This window comes from Gasterosteus aculeatus, chromosome 20, assembly GCF_964276395.1.
Source record: "Gasterosteus aculeatus chromosome 20, fGasAcu3.hap1.1, whole genome shotgun sequence".
Taxonomy (NCBI): Eukaryota; Metazoa; Chordata; class Actinopteri; order Perciformes; family Gasterosteidae; genus Gasterosteus; species Gasterosteus aculeatus.
This window is the reverse complement of record NC_135707.1, coordinates 8911178-8928230: the sequence shown is the minus strand read 5'-3', so window position 1 is coordinate 8928230 and position 17053 is coordinate 8911178. Positions and strand designations below refer to the sequence as shown.

The following is a 17053-nucleotide window of genomic DNA, read 5'->3' as shown; positions in this document are numbered from 1 at the left end:
ATTGGTCATGTTCAAATGTTCCTCCTTGTGACAATCCTCAGCTCATTGGGTACGTGCTCTGGTCCCGGCACCGGAAACTTCAATGAACTCACACTTCCACATACAGAAATACATACATACACAAAGAATCAAACACACTCAGCAAGCTGGTTGTACCTGAGAGCCCTGCTCAGCTTATCGTAGTTCATTTGGGGTTTACACTTCCTGGCCCCCCACAGACGGGCCACTTCGTCCGGGTCCTTGATGACAAACTCGCCGTAGTCCCCCTGCCAGGCGATGACATCATGATACTCTTCTTTCCTGAGCAGCTCCAGGATAAAGTGCCAGAGCTGGATCTGCCTGGACCCCGGGCTCGACTCGGGCTTGTAGGCCCATTCTGGGAAGGCGATCCCTGTGAAAAGAGAGATAAGAGAGCGGAGGGGTTAGTGTGCGGCACCGAGGCTCCACGAACAACGGTGAATGAGGTTGTGGGACAGCACATGTTAGAAATTACACGGAAGAGGACACCGCTTCATCTGAGCGACGTGGACCTCAAAAGAATCCGTTGAAATCCGGTTCTATTCAGTGGAGACCTTTACGGCGAGGCTAAAGATACAGGTAGAAATCTTGGTGAGGGGGGGGGAGTCGCATTCATGGTACCGTAAAATAATGATTGGGTCAGCTAGGCTGTTTCACCCCTTTCCAGATGGTCTGGGATGCAGCTGAATGAAGGAAGGAGATCTGCGCACCTTAGAACAACAACATTAGATAAGGTAATCTTAAGCTTTTATTCAGACTGTATTCTTCTATCGTCATTACCACCGTAGCCCTTCTAAGGAAACGCACACTGAAACCACAATACCAGAAGCTGTAGCGTAAGTGGGCTCCATGCAACAGTTGGGCACCGAAAAACCTCTCCAACTCTCCTCCACCTCTTTCCTCTAGTGCAGTCACCGTTTCCTGTGACTGGAGGAAAACAACTCGGCCAGTCATCTCTCCTGTCTATCACTCCATCTCTCTCCACCCCAAGCTCGGAGGGGGGGGCGGAGAGCAAGAGACTCAGAACTAGACCGTGGGTGCGGGACTGTTAGCCAGAACACGTGTGTGCCCAAAATGTGAGAGTTAAAAAAATAAATTAAAAAAAATGACTTTCTGCGCCAGCGTTCGTGTTCGAAAATGTTTATGCAATTCTCCCACTGACATTCTGTTGCCTGGGTTGTGAAGGTAATCGGACACGACAAAATGGACTATTGCAGTAAGACATTCAGCGTGATGTAGCCCGGACTGGATTGTATTCAGCAGTCATCCACATCGGAGTTATCAGGGTAATAGCATCCGCGCTGATGAAGTGTCGTTTTGCTGTGGATTTAGTGCCAGCTGATGTTATTCTATAATGTTTGGTCCACATTACACCAGCATGTCGAATACAAGACCATAGCAGATAAGTGTGCTTTGCCCCAATTGGTAAAACTGAGTCACATACATGGAGGAGGACTATTAAAACACACACACACACACACACACACACACACACACACACACACACACACACACACACACACACACACACACACACACACACACACACACACACACATATATATACACACACAGGCCGCCTCCTTAATTAAACCACATAAACAACCCTGTGTCACGAGCAAAATTAATTGAAAGTTGTACATTTTAGACACTTTGTGGTGAATATACAGTATAAGGCCAACATGAAACCGCTGTTTGAGACGCACCGCATGCACATGGCAACAGAGAAAATGAGACAAACCGGGTTTGAAATTGGAAGACAAACGAGCACAAATCAACAGATTATAGATGTGCACACTCGTCAATGGATTTGCAGGATGACAACCCGAGGCGGAGATAGATGGACCTGATAATCTCCGCTGCACTGGCCTGTTCAGACCACTTAGTGTTGCATAACAATAAATAATGCAGATAGTACATTCCTTTATATTTCTATGCAACGCTGGCTAATCCCCCCGGCCGCCCACCAATTTCTTGGTGGGTTTCTACCGATCCCAATGATGCGCTTGGAAGGCATGGTCAATGAATCACTCAGCTGCCCCCACCTATTTTGTGACTCAATTAAAGAATTTCAGAATATCAGTCTGACAATATGCCTACACACTTTCCATAATGTGAAATGACCACGGGTGTAAAAACTGCATAAACTGGGCAGTCTGTGTTTGTTATTTCTCAGACTTTCCAGCCATGCATAAGATGGAAGCAGATAGCATGCAAATGAAACACTCCTTCGATGTTTATTTCCCTTTTCACTTCCCACCCTCCTCCTCCTCCTCTTCTTCCAAACATTCAAACAAACACTTGATGCACGATCAAACCCCCAAGTGAGCTTCAATCACAGTGGCTCACACCGGGGGAGAGCAATCATAAACATATTGGCCCGGCTGAACCTCCAACAATAACACTAACCTCACACACGCACTCCTTCTCCCGATTGCCAGCCGGACGGAATCAGATGTTCGTACGATGCTGACCATATCTTCCTCAGACTGCTTTTTAGAGTTTAAGCAAAGTCAGTGACTTTGTGAGCATGTGTGAGCCAGTCAAGATGCATCGGTAATGATCCTTTTGACTTTAGCATGGACCACAGAGGTCACTACGCGCACGCACACACATCATATGTCAGCTCCTTGAAATGGATCCCATGTAAATACTTAGAAGACCGGTAGCCGGGCTTACGGGTGAATGAAGTTAAGAGGACATTCTCAACCTGCAGTGAAGCTACCATATCGCAAGTGTGTGTGTGTGTGTGTGTGTCTGTGTGAGAGAGACAGAGAGAGTCAGGGTTAGGTTTAGAGGAATGCTGAGAGCAAGAACAGGTGCCTTTGTCCTTCCATCAACCAACCCAGGCTGAGCTGTCCTGACTCTCACTGGAGCAGCTATCACACACACACACACACACACACACACACACACACACACACACACACACACACACACACACACACACACACACACACACACACACACACACACACACACACACACTTTCATCAAGCCTTTACACCCAATAGAAGAATTTCAACGGGGAATTTTTGGTATGGGTGCATGTATGTGTGTACGCAGTTGGGTTATGGAGGAGAGAGAGAGAGAGAGAGAGAGGAGTGGCAGGGACGAGCCTGCAGAGCACGGCCTAACCCCCTCCACCACACTTAACCTCTCTGACCTCGTCTCTCCCTCTGGCTCCCCCCCAGCCTCCCGGGGGAGAAACTAGATAGCCATTACAGCATGCATGCATGAGACTCCCTCACACACACACACACACACACACACACACAAGGACAGACTAGGCATCAATAATGTATAAACTGGTGCAGAGGGTTGACGATAGGGGTGCGCCTAATCTCTGGCCTGGGACACTAGAGAGTGCAAGTGCGTCAAGAGGTGTGCGTGTGTGTGTGTGTGTGTGTGTGTGTGTGAGAGTGTGTGTGTGTGTTGGGACAAGAGTGGGGCAGGTGGTAGAAAATGATGCAAAAGGGACGAAGAGGACGAAGGGGAGAGAGGAGTGCCAAAGGACGGAGGGAGGGGGGGTTCAAAGTGAAAGAGAAGAAGGCAAGACGAGATGGGCTGAGCAGCGGGACAAGTGCGGATCAGAGAAAAGAAAGTGGGAGGAAAGGGAGATGGGGGAGGGACACCAGGGAAACAAAAGTGGGAAGAGGGAGAAAAAGAGACAATAGCAGGAGTTGGAGAGGGGGTGGATGGAGGCAAGGAAGGAGGAGGAGGTGGGGAGGTTAAGGGAGCGATGAGATCATAGCTTGTCTGGTAGTCTGTTGTCATCCAGATCAGATTGCTTGCTTGCCCCCCCCCCCCCCCCCCGTTCCCCCCTCCTCTCTGGGAGTGCGGATGCCTCTTTTCCTCCGTGTGATCTCGGTGGCAGGCCCCTAGCAGACTTACAACACGGCTGCTATTCCAGCTATGTGTGCCACTCACCCGTCCAACAATGACCTCCACACACACACACACACACACACACACACACACACACACACACACACACACACACACACACACACAGGGGAAAGAGAAAAGACGAGGATAACAGTAGATTTGTCTGTATTATGACACATGTCCTATTTTAAAATGTGCCTGTCGAATAGATAGAAACTGATCAGATCATAAGTGGAGTCTATCACCCATGACTTGTACTGTACGCGGGTAGAGCGGGTCGCCCTTCAAACACCAGGGTGGCTGTTTGATCCCCTGCTCTAAATGGAATAGAGGCCATGAGCCGGACGGTGAACTCCAAGTTGCTCCCCATAAACTCAACTTTTCCTTTGTTTATGTGATGGTAGGCAGTTGAGTTTACGACTACTTGTAGCAACGCAACATATGTACATGCTGCCATTCAACAAAAAACAGTTGCTGGCCGTGATGCACCTAAAAGATGCAACACACCAGGAAAGGCGAGTAAGAAAAAGACTAGCAAGCAAACATGGATGTCAACCGTGCAAGCTTTGCGATTGTTGCCGTTGGAGCCGTGATTGTTTGCAGAAAGCCCCACGTGGCAGCTTTGTCCGGACAACTTTGTGTTTTGGACGGTTGGACGAAATATCCTTAATTGAGAAAACTCTCCCTGGAGAAAATAAAACGGCAGATAGAGATGAAAACAATGGTTAGTTTCCACTCTAAAACACGCCTTAAGGGGCATGGCTGACTGGATCCTCAGACACGGGGACGAAGTGGCAAGGAGAGCTGACGGGAAGGAGGCGGAGACAGCCAGGCAGTTAGACAAACCAGTGGAGTGAGAAAAAGAGATTCCCACAGCCGCGAGTCCTACTCAGCAGTGAATCAACTGACAAGCCAGTGCCAAACTAACAGGGGAGTTGCAGACCCAGGATTTTTATTTTTATTTTTTTATATACAGGGCCTCTGAACAGCCATTAGAGCGCGTTGGCTGGCACCCAGACTGTGGGAAGCGACCAGTTCAGGTGTGCGTGTGTGTTTGTGCATAAGCGTGTGTGTGGGTTAAGTGAGTGAGGTCATTGTCGGCTCTGAGAGTCTGTAAAAGTGCAAAAAAAAGTTGGTATTTTGGCCGTGGCGCATTGGCGCACACACACACACACACACACACACACACACACACACACACACACACACACACACACACACACACACACACACACACACACACACACACACACACACACACACACACACACACACACACACACACACACACACACACACACACACACACACACAGCCTCGTCTTTGTCACGGCTGCTTAGAAAAAGTGAAACTGCCTGAAGCTGAGAGTTCGGGGAACAGAGAGGACAGAAACACAAGACCCGGGGATGAGAGAGACAATAAAAGACTTGGGTGGGTTAGACAGAGAAAGTGAGGGAAAGAGGAGAGGAAAGGAGAGGGGTGGGTGATGTTGGGGAGGGTAATCAGAGCCCCTGCGCCTGAATCCCAAAGTGTCTGGACTCTTCCCACCAGGTCCATTAAAAATGCATTAGGCCAATACACAAGGAAGATGAGAGAGTGAGACACAGAGACAGAGAGAGACAGACAGGGAGAGACGGGGACAGAGAAGTTAGGAAATACATGGATGGGAAAAACTTTCAAATGTAGTCCTTAAAAATGCTACTTACTTGAAATTGAAGGAGAAAAAATGTTCAACTGTCTTTAAGAACATATGGACATTTGATTCACTGAACGCAAGAAAATGTTTTTGTTTTTAAAATAAAAATAAAAATAAAATAAAAATAAAGCAGAATTTTCTGCAAATCCATTTATTGTTTCAGCTCTAACTACAAGAACTAGTCTTTGGTTTCATGACATCAAATCGGTGCATTGAGTTAGTTGACTAGAAACTGGATTTTTCCGCATATTTTCAGATATTATGCAGTCGTTGAATTTCCTAGTGATTCACCTTAAATTTGTATAAATTATTTCAGTTTTTCTGAAATTTTTTCTTACGTTTTTATTTTAACATGCAGAGTAGATTTGACTGAAATCTCTAAGAGAAGCATGAGTTGGTAATAATCAAGATGAAGACCAAATATCCTTTTGGGGGCGGGGGGGGTTTAAACAAACATCATACCAAAAAATGTGTGAGCCCAGCGGGCCGCTTAAATATTCCTAGAGGTCGCCCGCAGTCTACATTTTCTATAGGCTCTTCCTCACATGCCATGTGGCTCCAAAGAGCTAGAAGCAAGAGAGTGCTTTGTGGAGTTGGGGGGGCCAGAAATAGCACTGCACGCACACACCCACACACACACACACACACACACACACACTGGGGGTTATTGTTCAACAGTGGGAGAGAACACACAAAATGGATGGGGAGGATAGGGGAGCTTGGAGAGGAGGTGATGAGGGCACCAGTGGGACAGGGAATGAGACGGGTATGACGTAAGAACCCGTCTCTCGGCCTCTCACCGTATCGGTCGTCCTTGAATGGACAGGAGACGTCTTTTTCCAGGAAATTGTAGGGGAGGAGCAAGAGGAGAAGCAAAAGAAAAGCACACGCGTCTATTGGGATCCTCTTTTCCAGAACAACTCCTTTCCTGCAGCCAAATCTAGCTCTCATGCTCCGCATTCAACCTGTTCACCACGTGGGTTAAATGTCCATTAGGCAAGAGAAAAACTGTCTTTGGAGTGTGTGCACAGTGTTCCAGAGTGGAGTTTTTTTTGGAAAAAATATGGAACTTATAAGTGATAGCGAATCCGACTCAGTGACTATATGCTGGCTCTCAATCAACGTTACAGGTTTAAGTAGAAAAAAGGTACAACTGCAGCGACTAAAATAAATCGATTCGAATGAGTTGTAAAAACGGTACACGCACAAACGGGCACGAAGCCCCCGAGGCACCCGATAACTGGACTCTTCTCCGTGTAATCGCACTCATGAACCAGCGTGCTGGGAGAGTGTGTGTGTTTGTGTGCGTACGTCGTCCCCAGAGCGGGCGAAGAGCAGCAGAATAATATTGTGTCAGTGAGAGAAGAGTCCTGTTGCTCTCAGGGCGCCGTTAGGTATATTTACCCTCACCAAGTCCCCGGACATTAACCCTTCTCCTTAGACATAACACGCAGATACACACACACACAACTTTTCACCAGCTGACAATAAACTACACTGCCGGATTCCAGATTTGACGGCGTGATGGCCCGGCGGCGGCTCTGTGCGTAGTCAAACCGCTTAGTGACGCTTCCTCTGTGTCACACAGCAGCTGTACAATAAACACCGGGTCGTTTGCGCTCGTCAAAGACAAACTTGAACTTTGCCTGCAGTCCATGTGAAGCGGGCGCCTTAAGCACTGCAAGGCCACTCTTCCGATGACCACAGCGGTCAGCATTTTAGAAAAGTTTTTAAGTTATCTAAATGTTGAAATATCTACGCCGAGGGATTGTTTGGGAGACGTTCAAGTTCTAAAGTTACTTTGAGGGGAAAGGCTGTGAAGATGTGACACAGCCGTGCTAGAGGCCACAGGCGCCGCTCTCCTCCGCCCGCTCCACCTCCCATGCTGCTGTTAACGTGCTTCTCGGGGCCAACAGCTTGGCAGCGAGCTGCCAATTGACGCTTCGCCTCTGGTTCAACAACACACTGCCTACGCTCACCGGGCCAGTGGGAGTGCGGGGTGACAGTGTGTAGGGGCATATGTATTATGTATTTAGACATTATGCAAAAATATGTACGATGTGTGCCGATAATTGTTATGGTGACTCAAAAAAAGCCTTGAAATTACTAGGTAGTAAATTAAGTGAATTTTTTTTTTTTGCTGATACCAAAATGAAGATGTTTCCTGTCGTCGTTTAGACAAACATGTAACCGAAATGTATGACTATCCATACGACTTTGTAAGGTCTGGGGGTCAAAAGGTGACTTGCTGCACAGGGGTAAACTAGACATTAGGCACAATCAAGCCATATATGTGTCAGCTGTGCACATGTGAGTAAGACATAGGTGACACTTTTGGGAGGTAGTTTCCTGGAATGTGGTACGAAAGCGAGACAGGATGTTAGCAACTGTTATGCACCACAACAACAGATCTGTTTCCTGTGTGTGTGTGTGTGTGTGTCCATGCGTGTCATTTCTGATAGACGCCAAAATCTGTCAGGAATCAAAACCAAAACAGTTCAATACAGAGGCGAGCACCGAGAGGAAGTTAAACTCAGAGCCGACGAGTTTGTGCTTTCATTCTACCGAAGGTGAGACAGAATCTGGAAACGTAAATGACAGCAACATACGCGGCGCTCAGACGTGATGAAAAAAGACACGAAAAACCAGAAAAACAAGTTCACAATAACAGCTTCAGACTAAAACACCCCGTGTGAGTACATTCATGTGTGTGTGTGTGTCAGTGCTGACTCAGTGTGTGAATGATTTTGTAATTCAGCCTTCACAACGCAAACTCTGCTTCATATTCTCTGCCTCTCTCCCTTTCTATCGCACGGTCTCCTAGCAACCAGACACTTAAGGCCTAAAAATAACGCCCCACAAACGAACAGAACAAAAAAATAAATAAAGCATCAACGACAATTAATCCTGCCTGGAACACAGACTCAAATAGACCAGGTATTAGAAAAAGGGAAGAGCGGGAAGTGGGGTTGGGGGAGACAGAAAGGAGTGGAAGGCTAAATCTACCAGCAACAGGTAGTCGTCAACAGACAGAGGTCTGCGCGACATTGCAGTGTGTGTGTGCGCACACACACACACACACACACACACACACACACACACACACACACACAAAGTGTGCCCACTAGCGTTGGCAAGAAACAAGACAGAACTTTCCCTCCCTCTCCTCGCTCAAGGCTCCGGTGTGAAGCCGCCACAGTGCTGCTGCAGCGAGTCCCGTCGTAAAGAGGAGGTCGCACGAGGCATGGCCTCTCCGCCTACGACCGGGAGCCCTTTTATTGTGATACGATTCCCCTCCTTTCCCTACAAAATTGAAATAATCACAGTTAAGAGACATCTGAGTCATGCGCACGCACACACACGCACACACACGCACACACAGAGGCCTTCTGTCTGAAGCCGGCACATTCCACCGGGGATTAACTTTTCGAGACGCATGGTGGCGAGACACCTGATGTCTTACAGTTGAGGAGGAGTTCTGGTTCTGGTCCGTTCAGATGGGAACAGATCAAGGCTGTCTGGCGGTGTTCATGCTGGTTTCTGGCTGTTCGTGTTTTTAAACCCTTCTCAAAACCCCCGAAAGTTAGCGAGCGAAAGAGAGAGACCTCGCTCTCTATCCTACGTGTCTGTACCAGGTTTGCAAATAACGACCCGTCACATATTTCACATTTCATCTGTTTTACGGACTGTAAAATGGCGGTAATTAGTGAAGAGGTCCCTGGTGTTTGAGCTCTAGTTGAAACATGTGCTCCTTCAAAAGAGTCATTGTGGTCATGGGGCTTTATGAAATAAGTCAAGGGTTTGCATCGTATCTTCATGTCCCAAATTTACAGTTTCATTCAATTCACAGTGAACTAATAAGTAACAAAACCTGCCAGGCACCAGTTATTATCATTGCACCAACAAATACAGATTAGTAAGGAATATAAATAAATGAAGTGACTAAACGGCTTTAATGAACGGCCAAATAATATGTTCTACTTATGAGGGAGAGTTGGTGTTTAAGCAATCAAGAAAGTACAACAAAGAACTAGTCTTGCAGATGTAAATCTGTCGATTTGCGCGCTGTTATTTTACACGTGCCCCTGTGGGGGCCATAGTTCCATCGTTGCCGATTGGCGGTGGAAACGATAAATACCTGTGACTACTGCAGACTCCCTCCCCTCCTGGGACTTAATACAGATTCTAACCTTTCTAACCGAAGACAAAAGCCAGATGTTAGTTGGCTTAGTGGGATGTTTTGGGGTGGGGGTGGGGGGAGGGAGGCTTTAAGGACGCATCCCAGGAGAAGGCTTATAGTATTCAAACTCCCTCTATCGATCGTGGCATGCATCTTTGAATGCATTCAATGGCATATAATGCGTCCCTGATTTCTAAATAAATGCCAACTGATAAATCCATTGAGACGGAGAAGTCAGATGCTTGTTAACACTCTAATGGAAAGACGCGTTTCAACTTGAATTATTCCGTCTATATTGTAGCTATGGCTAACCACAGCTCTACAGTAGCAGCTCATATTTGTGCAGTAGACCAGACAAAATTCTATGTGTATAAATGTATAATACACAAGGCATGAACAATAGTTTTGCAGCAACACCGACTTCCAAATTATGATTGAGTTCTAAAATGATACGCCCTTGGTCTTGCGGACAGACCAGATTAGTTTATTGTAATAAAGTCACAGTTGCATCGGTTCATTTTGGTCGGGGAATCTCACCAAGCACCTCTTTCTTCTCGACACATTCGGCCTTCCTCGTGACCTTTTCACATTAATCTTCTGATCAAATAAACATAAATGCCGGCTACGTTGTGTCCAAATAATTCCGTCACTCAACTGTGCGCACTGAGAAAGCTTTACATAGAGAAAAAAACAACAACACCAATTCATTTTATTTGACATGTTACCTTTTAAACTCTGACTGCACAACGGGCCACGGGAAGAGAACAAAAATAAACATCTTCAATCTTCATCCTCGGACAACTCCAAAGCCCCACTGGGAATCCTGCGAATGCACGATGTGGCTTCACGTGTTTGTGTGTGCTGTTGTTCAGACTACTGGTGATAGTGGCGGCCACCCCAACCCCCCTCCCCCCGGGAGTCCTGTTGTTCTGCTGTCCCGATGGTGCCGGCCGGGTATGTGCAACCGAGTAGTGCGGTACATACACCGACGCACACAAAGTCCACACAAAGTGAAGGCAACTGTCGCTGGAGCTACACGAAAAAAAGAAAGAATAAAAACTACAAATGTGCAGCGGCCGTGCTCGTGAGCAGAACAACAACCGTGAAAAAGCTGCCGCTCGTTGAACCGAGTGAGCCTGCTCCCGCCCAGCGCGCCCAGGCAGACTATGATCAGGGGAGACGTAAGCCAAACTTGAGGGTGAAGCAGAGGGACGCCGGCCTGGTATTCTTAACGGGCCCTTGGGTGACAAGTGAACAGGGGACATCGGCAGCTTGCCAACCAGCATTGTTTTCCTTAACACCTTCCTTCTGCTTGGGGGGGCAGCTTTGGAGCTGTGTACAACATCCAGCTTGCAGAGTGCTAATTGACGGGGTAATTACAGAAAGACTGAAGATGGGCCGCCGCGTTGCATCATGGCGAGGGCGAGAGAAAGTGACTGGTAATATGTTGCTCCTCCAGATAAACATATTGGATTGCCTCTGCTGCTCATTAATGTATTAAATGTATTGCCCACTGGTCCGCACACCCGTAACAATACTCAACACCGCGCAGCAGCACGGGGCAGATTTTAAGGACCAGGGGGCGGTAGACTTTGCATCTTAAGTGGTTCCTGTGGGTCAGCGACGTGTGTGAACAGCGCCAAAAATACACACACTGCTTCACCAAGTCCCATCAACCTATTCCTTCCTCCACTTCTCGTCTATTTCTCCCTCAGTGGCCAATACACCCCACGTTGCGCGCACACGCACACGCACAAGAGTACAGACACACACATACACACACACACCTCCTGTTTGTGCGTCCAACCCTGTGCGCTTTCCTGCCATTCTTCTATCTCGGCTAATTTTAGATGAAGGAAAAAGCTCCGTCCACATCTGCTAGTCATTCTTTAAGAGGTTTGTGCGTGTGTGTGTATATGGGGGTGTTTAGAGGAGAGAGAAAGAAAACTGGGACTGGGAAAAGGTCAAAAGGGGGAGAGAAGAAAAGAGAAGCAGAGGAATGAGTGTTGGAAAAAGAAATAAAAAGGCCGGTATAAAACCCTCACGTTAAAGACAGGGTCACCGCCACAACCAGAACAATCGCTTATCGTGAGAGATATACAGTCATTTAGATTTCAAGTGTTTCTTCTGCATTTACTTGACAGTGGTGAACCACAAGAGCAACAAACTGCCTTCACAAGTAAAGAGACAAAAGCAGCTAAACGCCATAATTTGGCTCAATTTGCCCCAGAAGAGCACAGACAAATGTGAAGACAGAGTGCTTGGAAACGGTGCTCTCAAATCATCCAAATGGGACTCATTTGTCGGTTGAAACAAAAGGAAGAGGCTGGTTTTGACATGCTGCCCACAGGAGAGGTCGAAGCAAAAAATGAAAGCAGCGTGACGCGCACAAAGTAAACAGGATTACAGCCCGCATGACAGTCCCCGTCGATGGCGGAACAAAATGTACCGCGTTCATTCAAAATACAGTGTTCATTCTATTATGATGAACCTTTAGCATATTTTTATAACACCAATTACTTGCGTGCCGAGAAAGCTTGGTTCTTTCCATCGTTGTTCCAGTCACGAGAGAACCTGCAAGACCGGTGTTCACAGAGGTGAGTCATCGGGTCGCAGCAGGTCATGGCGGCTGATTCACAGATTCATAATTTTGTCCAAAGGAGCAGCGATTATAAAAAATGTTGGGTTCACGTCGGGCTACATGTGTCGATAAGAAAACACGGGCCCGCACAAAGGCTTGCACTGTCTTCAGTACACACACACACACAGGACCCTGGCAAAGGGTGAGGGCAGAGACCAGCGTGTTTATGTGTTTGTGTTTATCCCGTCGTAAACAGGGACAACAGACGCATGCGGTGTCGCCGCCTGACACCACTTTCTCCTCTCCTCTCCCCCGCGCCCCTCCCGTGGCTTATCTCAAGCCTCGTCCATCAAGCCCCGTTCCCGTGGCTTATTGTTGCTCCTGTCTTGCTCCTCCTCGTTTTCCCCACCTGCTCCCCCTCCTCGTCTTCTAATGCTCACCCCACTTGGTCAGCCTGTTAAGCATGTCTCCTAAAGCTGATTAAGTAGCGTTGATCGGCCTTACGCAACATTCACCGCGCACGGACATCGCTGCCAGCCGGCGTACGGTCCCTGTGCCCCAGTGTGCACGGGAGAAATCAAAGAGGGACAACTCGCTTTAATGAACATTGCATGCATTATGGCGACGCTGTGTCTTCATGGATCGGAGCCAGGTCGCCGCACGTTCACACTGATATGACCAGATTTGGCCGCAATGTTGGAATGTGCACATATATCATGGTTTCCCAAGATGTGTGTGTGGGGAGGGGGCGGGGGGGGTCTCGGACTGAAGGCTGTGAAGATAATCACTACTTCTTCCTGAGTTCGCATTGGGCTGCCAAGAGAGACCACGCACCTTCCACACCGCAGCATGGGATGGCACACAGACACACACTTTTCCTGAATGAAGGCATTAATGACGACGGGAAAAAGAAAGTGCACACAGATATACTTTCACACTGTGTCTGTGCTGCCCGTAGACAAAGCCATGCTCCAGCTCTCAATGGCTGGTGGAGTGATTGAGTTAACGAAGCAGCGGGCACAGCTTAGGTTAGAAAGGTCGGCTCGCTCTCCTCCTCTCCTGGTTTGCTCTTGCGCTTTGCCTCGTGGGAGAGATTAGAATCCTCAGCTGGAGCAAATAAAGCTGGACATTATGCAAGACCCCAGGAGAGGGTGGATGAGAGAGAGAGAGAAAGGCTGATGATGATGTAACACAAGAGAGTGCTAAACACCGAAATGAAGAACAGGGGAGAAAGAGGGGAAGAGATACAGAGATGTGTGTGCCTTAAAAAAAGCTGACCGTACAAAATGTACCTTGCTGCACACCCATCTCTCTACAATGGCCGCCGATCAGCTCCGTCATGTGACGAGCTCAGCATTAAACTCAGAGCTGCTCTGCCCCGGCACAGCCCTGTCCCCTCACCACAACAAACTAGACGGAGCAAATTCAGAGCGATGCGATCATTACGGCCTCCCTGAGTGACATACATGTTCCTGATTCCACCTCCACTGCGAGTGGCCAGAGCGGTCAAGAGTAATGCTCCATTCCTCAAAGCCTTAGCTGAGAAATGGACGTCTGCTGATGTGCTTTGTGCATGAACGTGAGTAATGGCGCGTTTCCATCGAGCGGTACGGTACGGTACGGGTCGGGTCGGTACCCTTTTATTTGTGTCTCCACTGCCAAAAGTTGAGAATGGTACCAAAAATCCGAACGGTACCGTGCCACTTTTTGGGTACCCTTCCGTTGGGGTACCTGGCACAGTTTCTGGAATACACCACGCCTATCAAGTAAGGGTACTGTTGGCGGTGGAAACGCTCGCCAAATCATGGTTAACAGACCCGACCCGTACCGTACCATACCGCTCGGTGGAAACGCGCCATAAGAGAGAGATCGTGAATCGCCAGGGTCGTCCCTTACACTAGGAACTAAAGTGAATATTCGGTCATTGAAAAGTCTGTGGGCAGTGTTGACCTGTGAGGAAATCAAGCAACTTACTTGTGATTTTCTGGCATTTAGATTCTGCTGCTGCAGATTGTGCATAAAAACAAAATAATAGGAGTCACAAGACAAAAAGAGAATGAAGAGCAGAAGAAAGGAAGTGAAAAAAACAAATGAATGAGTGATGCGGAAGTAAAGCCCAGAGGGATTAAACTCTGACCGGCAGTGAGAGAGAGAGAGAGAGAGAGAGAGAGAGATGAACCTTCTCCCCTCAGTCAGTATACCGCTTGCTGCAGTTATGTAAGAGCTGCGTGCACACGCACACGCACACACACACACACACACACACACAGCGATTACCTCTGCTCATTGGCACTAATATCATGAGGCGTGTATGTGTGTCTGTTTGTGTGGGTGGCTGCGTGGGTACATGTGCGTGCACATACAATGGTGCGACATCTCAGTTACAGTTGACGCACAAAGACGTGAACACTGGCATTATGCAGACGGACAGCACACATTCAAAACCACTGTCCTGCCCCAAAGGGACTGGGATCATCCATCCGAGGTGGAGAGCAGCAGGGTGGGGGTGGGGTGGGGGTGGAGGGGGGTTCCGCGTCCAGCGAGAGGCGCACTGGCCTCCAGTTACACCTCCTCAATATAATTTGATGACACACACAATACAACAGATCCGTCTGGGTGAATTCACAATACACTCTTTGATGAGAGTGGAAGAAGATATAGGAGATATTTCCATCATTAACAATTTCAGATCCGTATCGTAGTTCAACTATGCAGTCAATGTTTATTACAGTTTTAATTGGATACCAGTTGTGGAAAATGAAGTGGCGTTAACATTTATTCCGTCGCCTTGTTTCATTGTGCTGCTTCTGATCATTAACGTGCTCACTAAATTTGGCACATCCGCTTGGTTGAGGCACACAACGTCAAAGCTTAAAGGAATAATTCACACACCAAATTACCATTTTTATATCGACTCATCATGTTACGAGGGCTGGGCGGTAGGGTCAGAAATGTATATCATGGTGTTTTGTAAGATTCTGCCAGTGTTTTACCCTGTTAAAGAGCGTTTGTTGTGGGTTATTGTTTTAAAATGTTATAATGACTCGATCTCTGTACGCTACACGCATGACGGCCAGGTGTAAAAATAAGTTCTACTGCCTGGAAAAAAGCAACATCAGATGTTACGGCTCTACACTGGTATCACGCTGTGAGAAAAAACTCATACCGTAAGGAAATCTGAAACAGGCAAGAAATGGCTTCAGAGTCACGACGCACACTGGGAAAAGTGGGTATTGGGCCTCTTTCCACACGGGGAGTTATGCCCACCCCGTAACTCAATGATGAAACCAAATATTGCCCGCCAATTGCACGAATGATTGTGGCAACCAAGAAAAAAATGTATTATTGTCCGACCATAAATTACACAGAGAATCAAGCTTACACATTCACATCACTGACATCAATGAGTCACACACAAGCACAGACCCCACGTTCGCACACACACCTCTTCACTGTGCGTCCTCTCACATCTAACATAAGGCAGAGAGTATACCTTTGCAAAGAACCCGTCTAATACTCGGGCCAGACGAACACAATAACCCTACTAACACAACACCCACACACAAACAGCGAGGAGGAAACTAGCTGGGGGCCGGTTGGAGAGAGCGCTGCGTATAAGAATGGGTGTGTGACGTTAGTTGCATGTGTAAGAATGATGCTACAAAGACCCGAGTGTATAATAATGTGTGTGTGTGTGTGTTTTTTTTTGTGGGCAAAAGTGATTCATTAATATTACATTCACAGCACTTCTCCATATTAAGCCCTCTTTCTGTAGACTGCAGGCAGGAACGTCATCATTTGATTGACATATTTTGGCAGGCAGAAGATGCTGCACTTAGCACTTGTTTCCCAGGCAAAAGTATTCATATTTGGCATGGCTGCATATGCACACAGTATACGCCGTGTGAGATCGGTTTGACTAAATCCACAGCTGATTCCTTGCTCAGGGTTTATGTCGCCATGTCTGGAAGTAAAGTGTTTCCAAATGCCATCGAGTACGTTAAGTGATCCCGCTCATCAGATAATTTGACAGAAACACCGGCTCACTGCCTCTTCCTCCATCATATGTCCGGTTGGCCCAGGCTGACACTTGTGGCCTCTCCCCCTTCCCGTCCTGCTCTGTAAATCCCTCCAGCGCCCTTAATCCATTCTTCTCCTGCTTTATTTTACCCTCTCACCCTGTGACTGGTCAGGGGATCCAGCTCACTGTTCTCTTCAAATGCTCTAATCCCCTAAAACAACAATCACTGTGTGTGTGTGTGTGTGTGTATGTACAGTAGACCTATAGGTGTGTGTGTTTATGTGCAGCCACCCGCATGCAACTGCCCAGTTGTTATGTAATTTCACTGGGCCACATCTGATGCTAAAAATGGACACAGATAAAACTATTGTGGCCGAGGGCAGGGCTACTGTACAGAACAAGCACACACACACACACACACACACACACACACACACAAACAAACAAACATGCACACACACACACACACACACACACACACACACGCACACACTGGGGGAATTGCAAGTGGTTTCACCCAGATGTCGTAAAGAAAAGATGCAAAATTACTTTTAACTTCCTGTGAGTATTCAGTAATAGTAAAACATTAAAGGCTTCTAAAATACAAAAAACATCTTTTTCACAATAAAATCTTTACACTTGGGCTATTTGTTGCAAGGCAATAACTAA

At 47.4% G+C, this 17053-nt stretch overlaps 1 protein-coding gene across 1 annotated transcript in view; it reads right to left on the bottom strand.

Annotated features, from left to right (window-relative positions):
- The window catches only part of erfl3 (Ets2 repressor factor like 3), a 39548-nt gene that overhangs the window by 13833 nt on the left and 8662 nt on the right, over positions 1 to 17053 (bottom strand). Inside the window, exon 2 of the mRNA XM_040165860.2 lies at positions 157 to 391. Coding sequence (XP_040021794.2) covers positions 157 to 391 — 235 coding nt within the window. The remainder of the gene's footprint in view (positions 1 to 156; positions 392 to 17053) is intronic.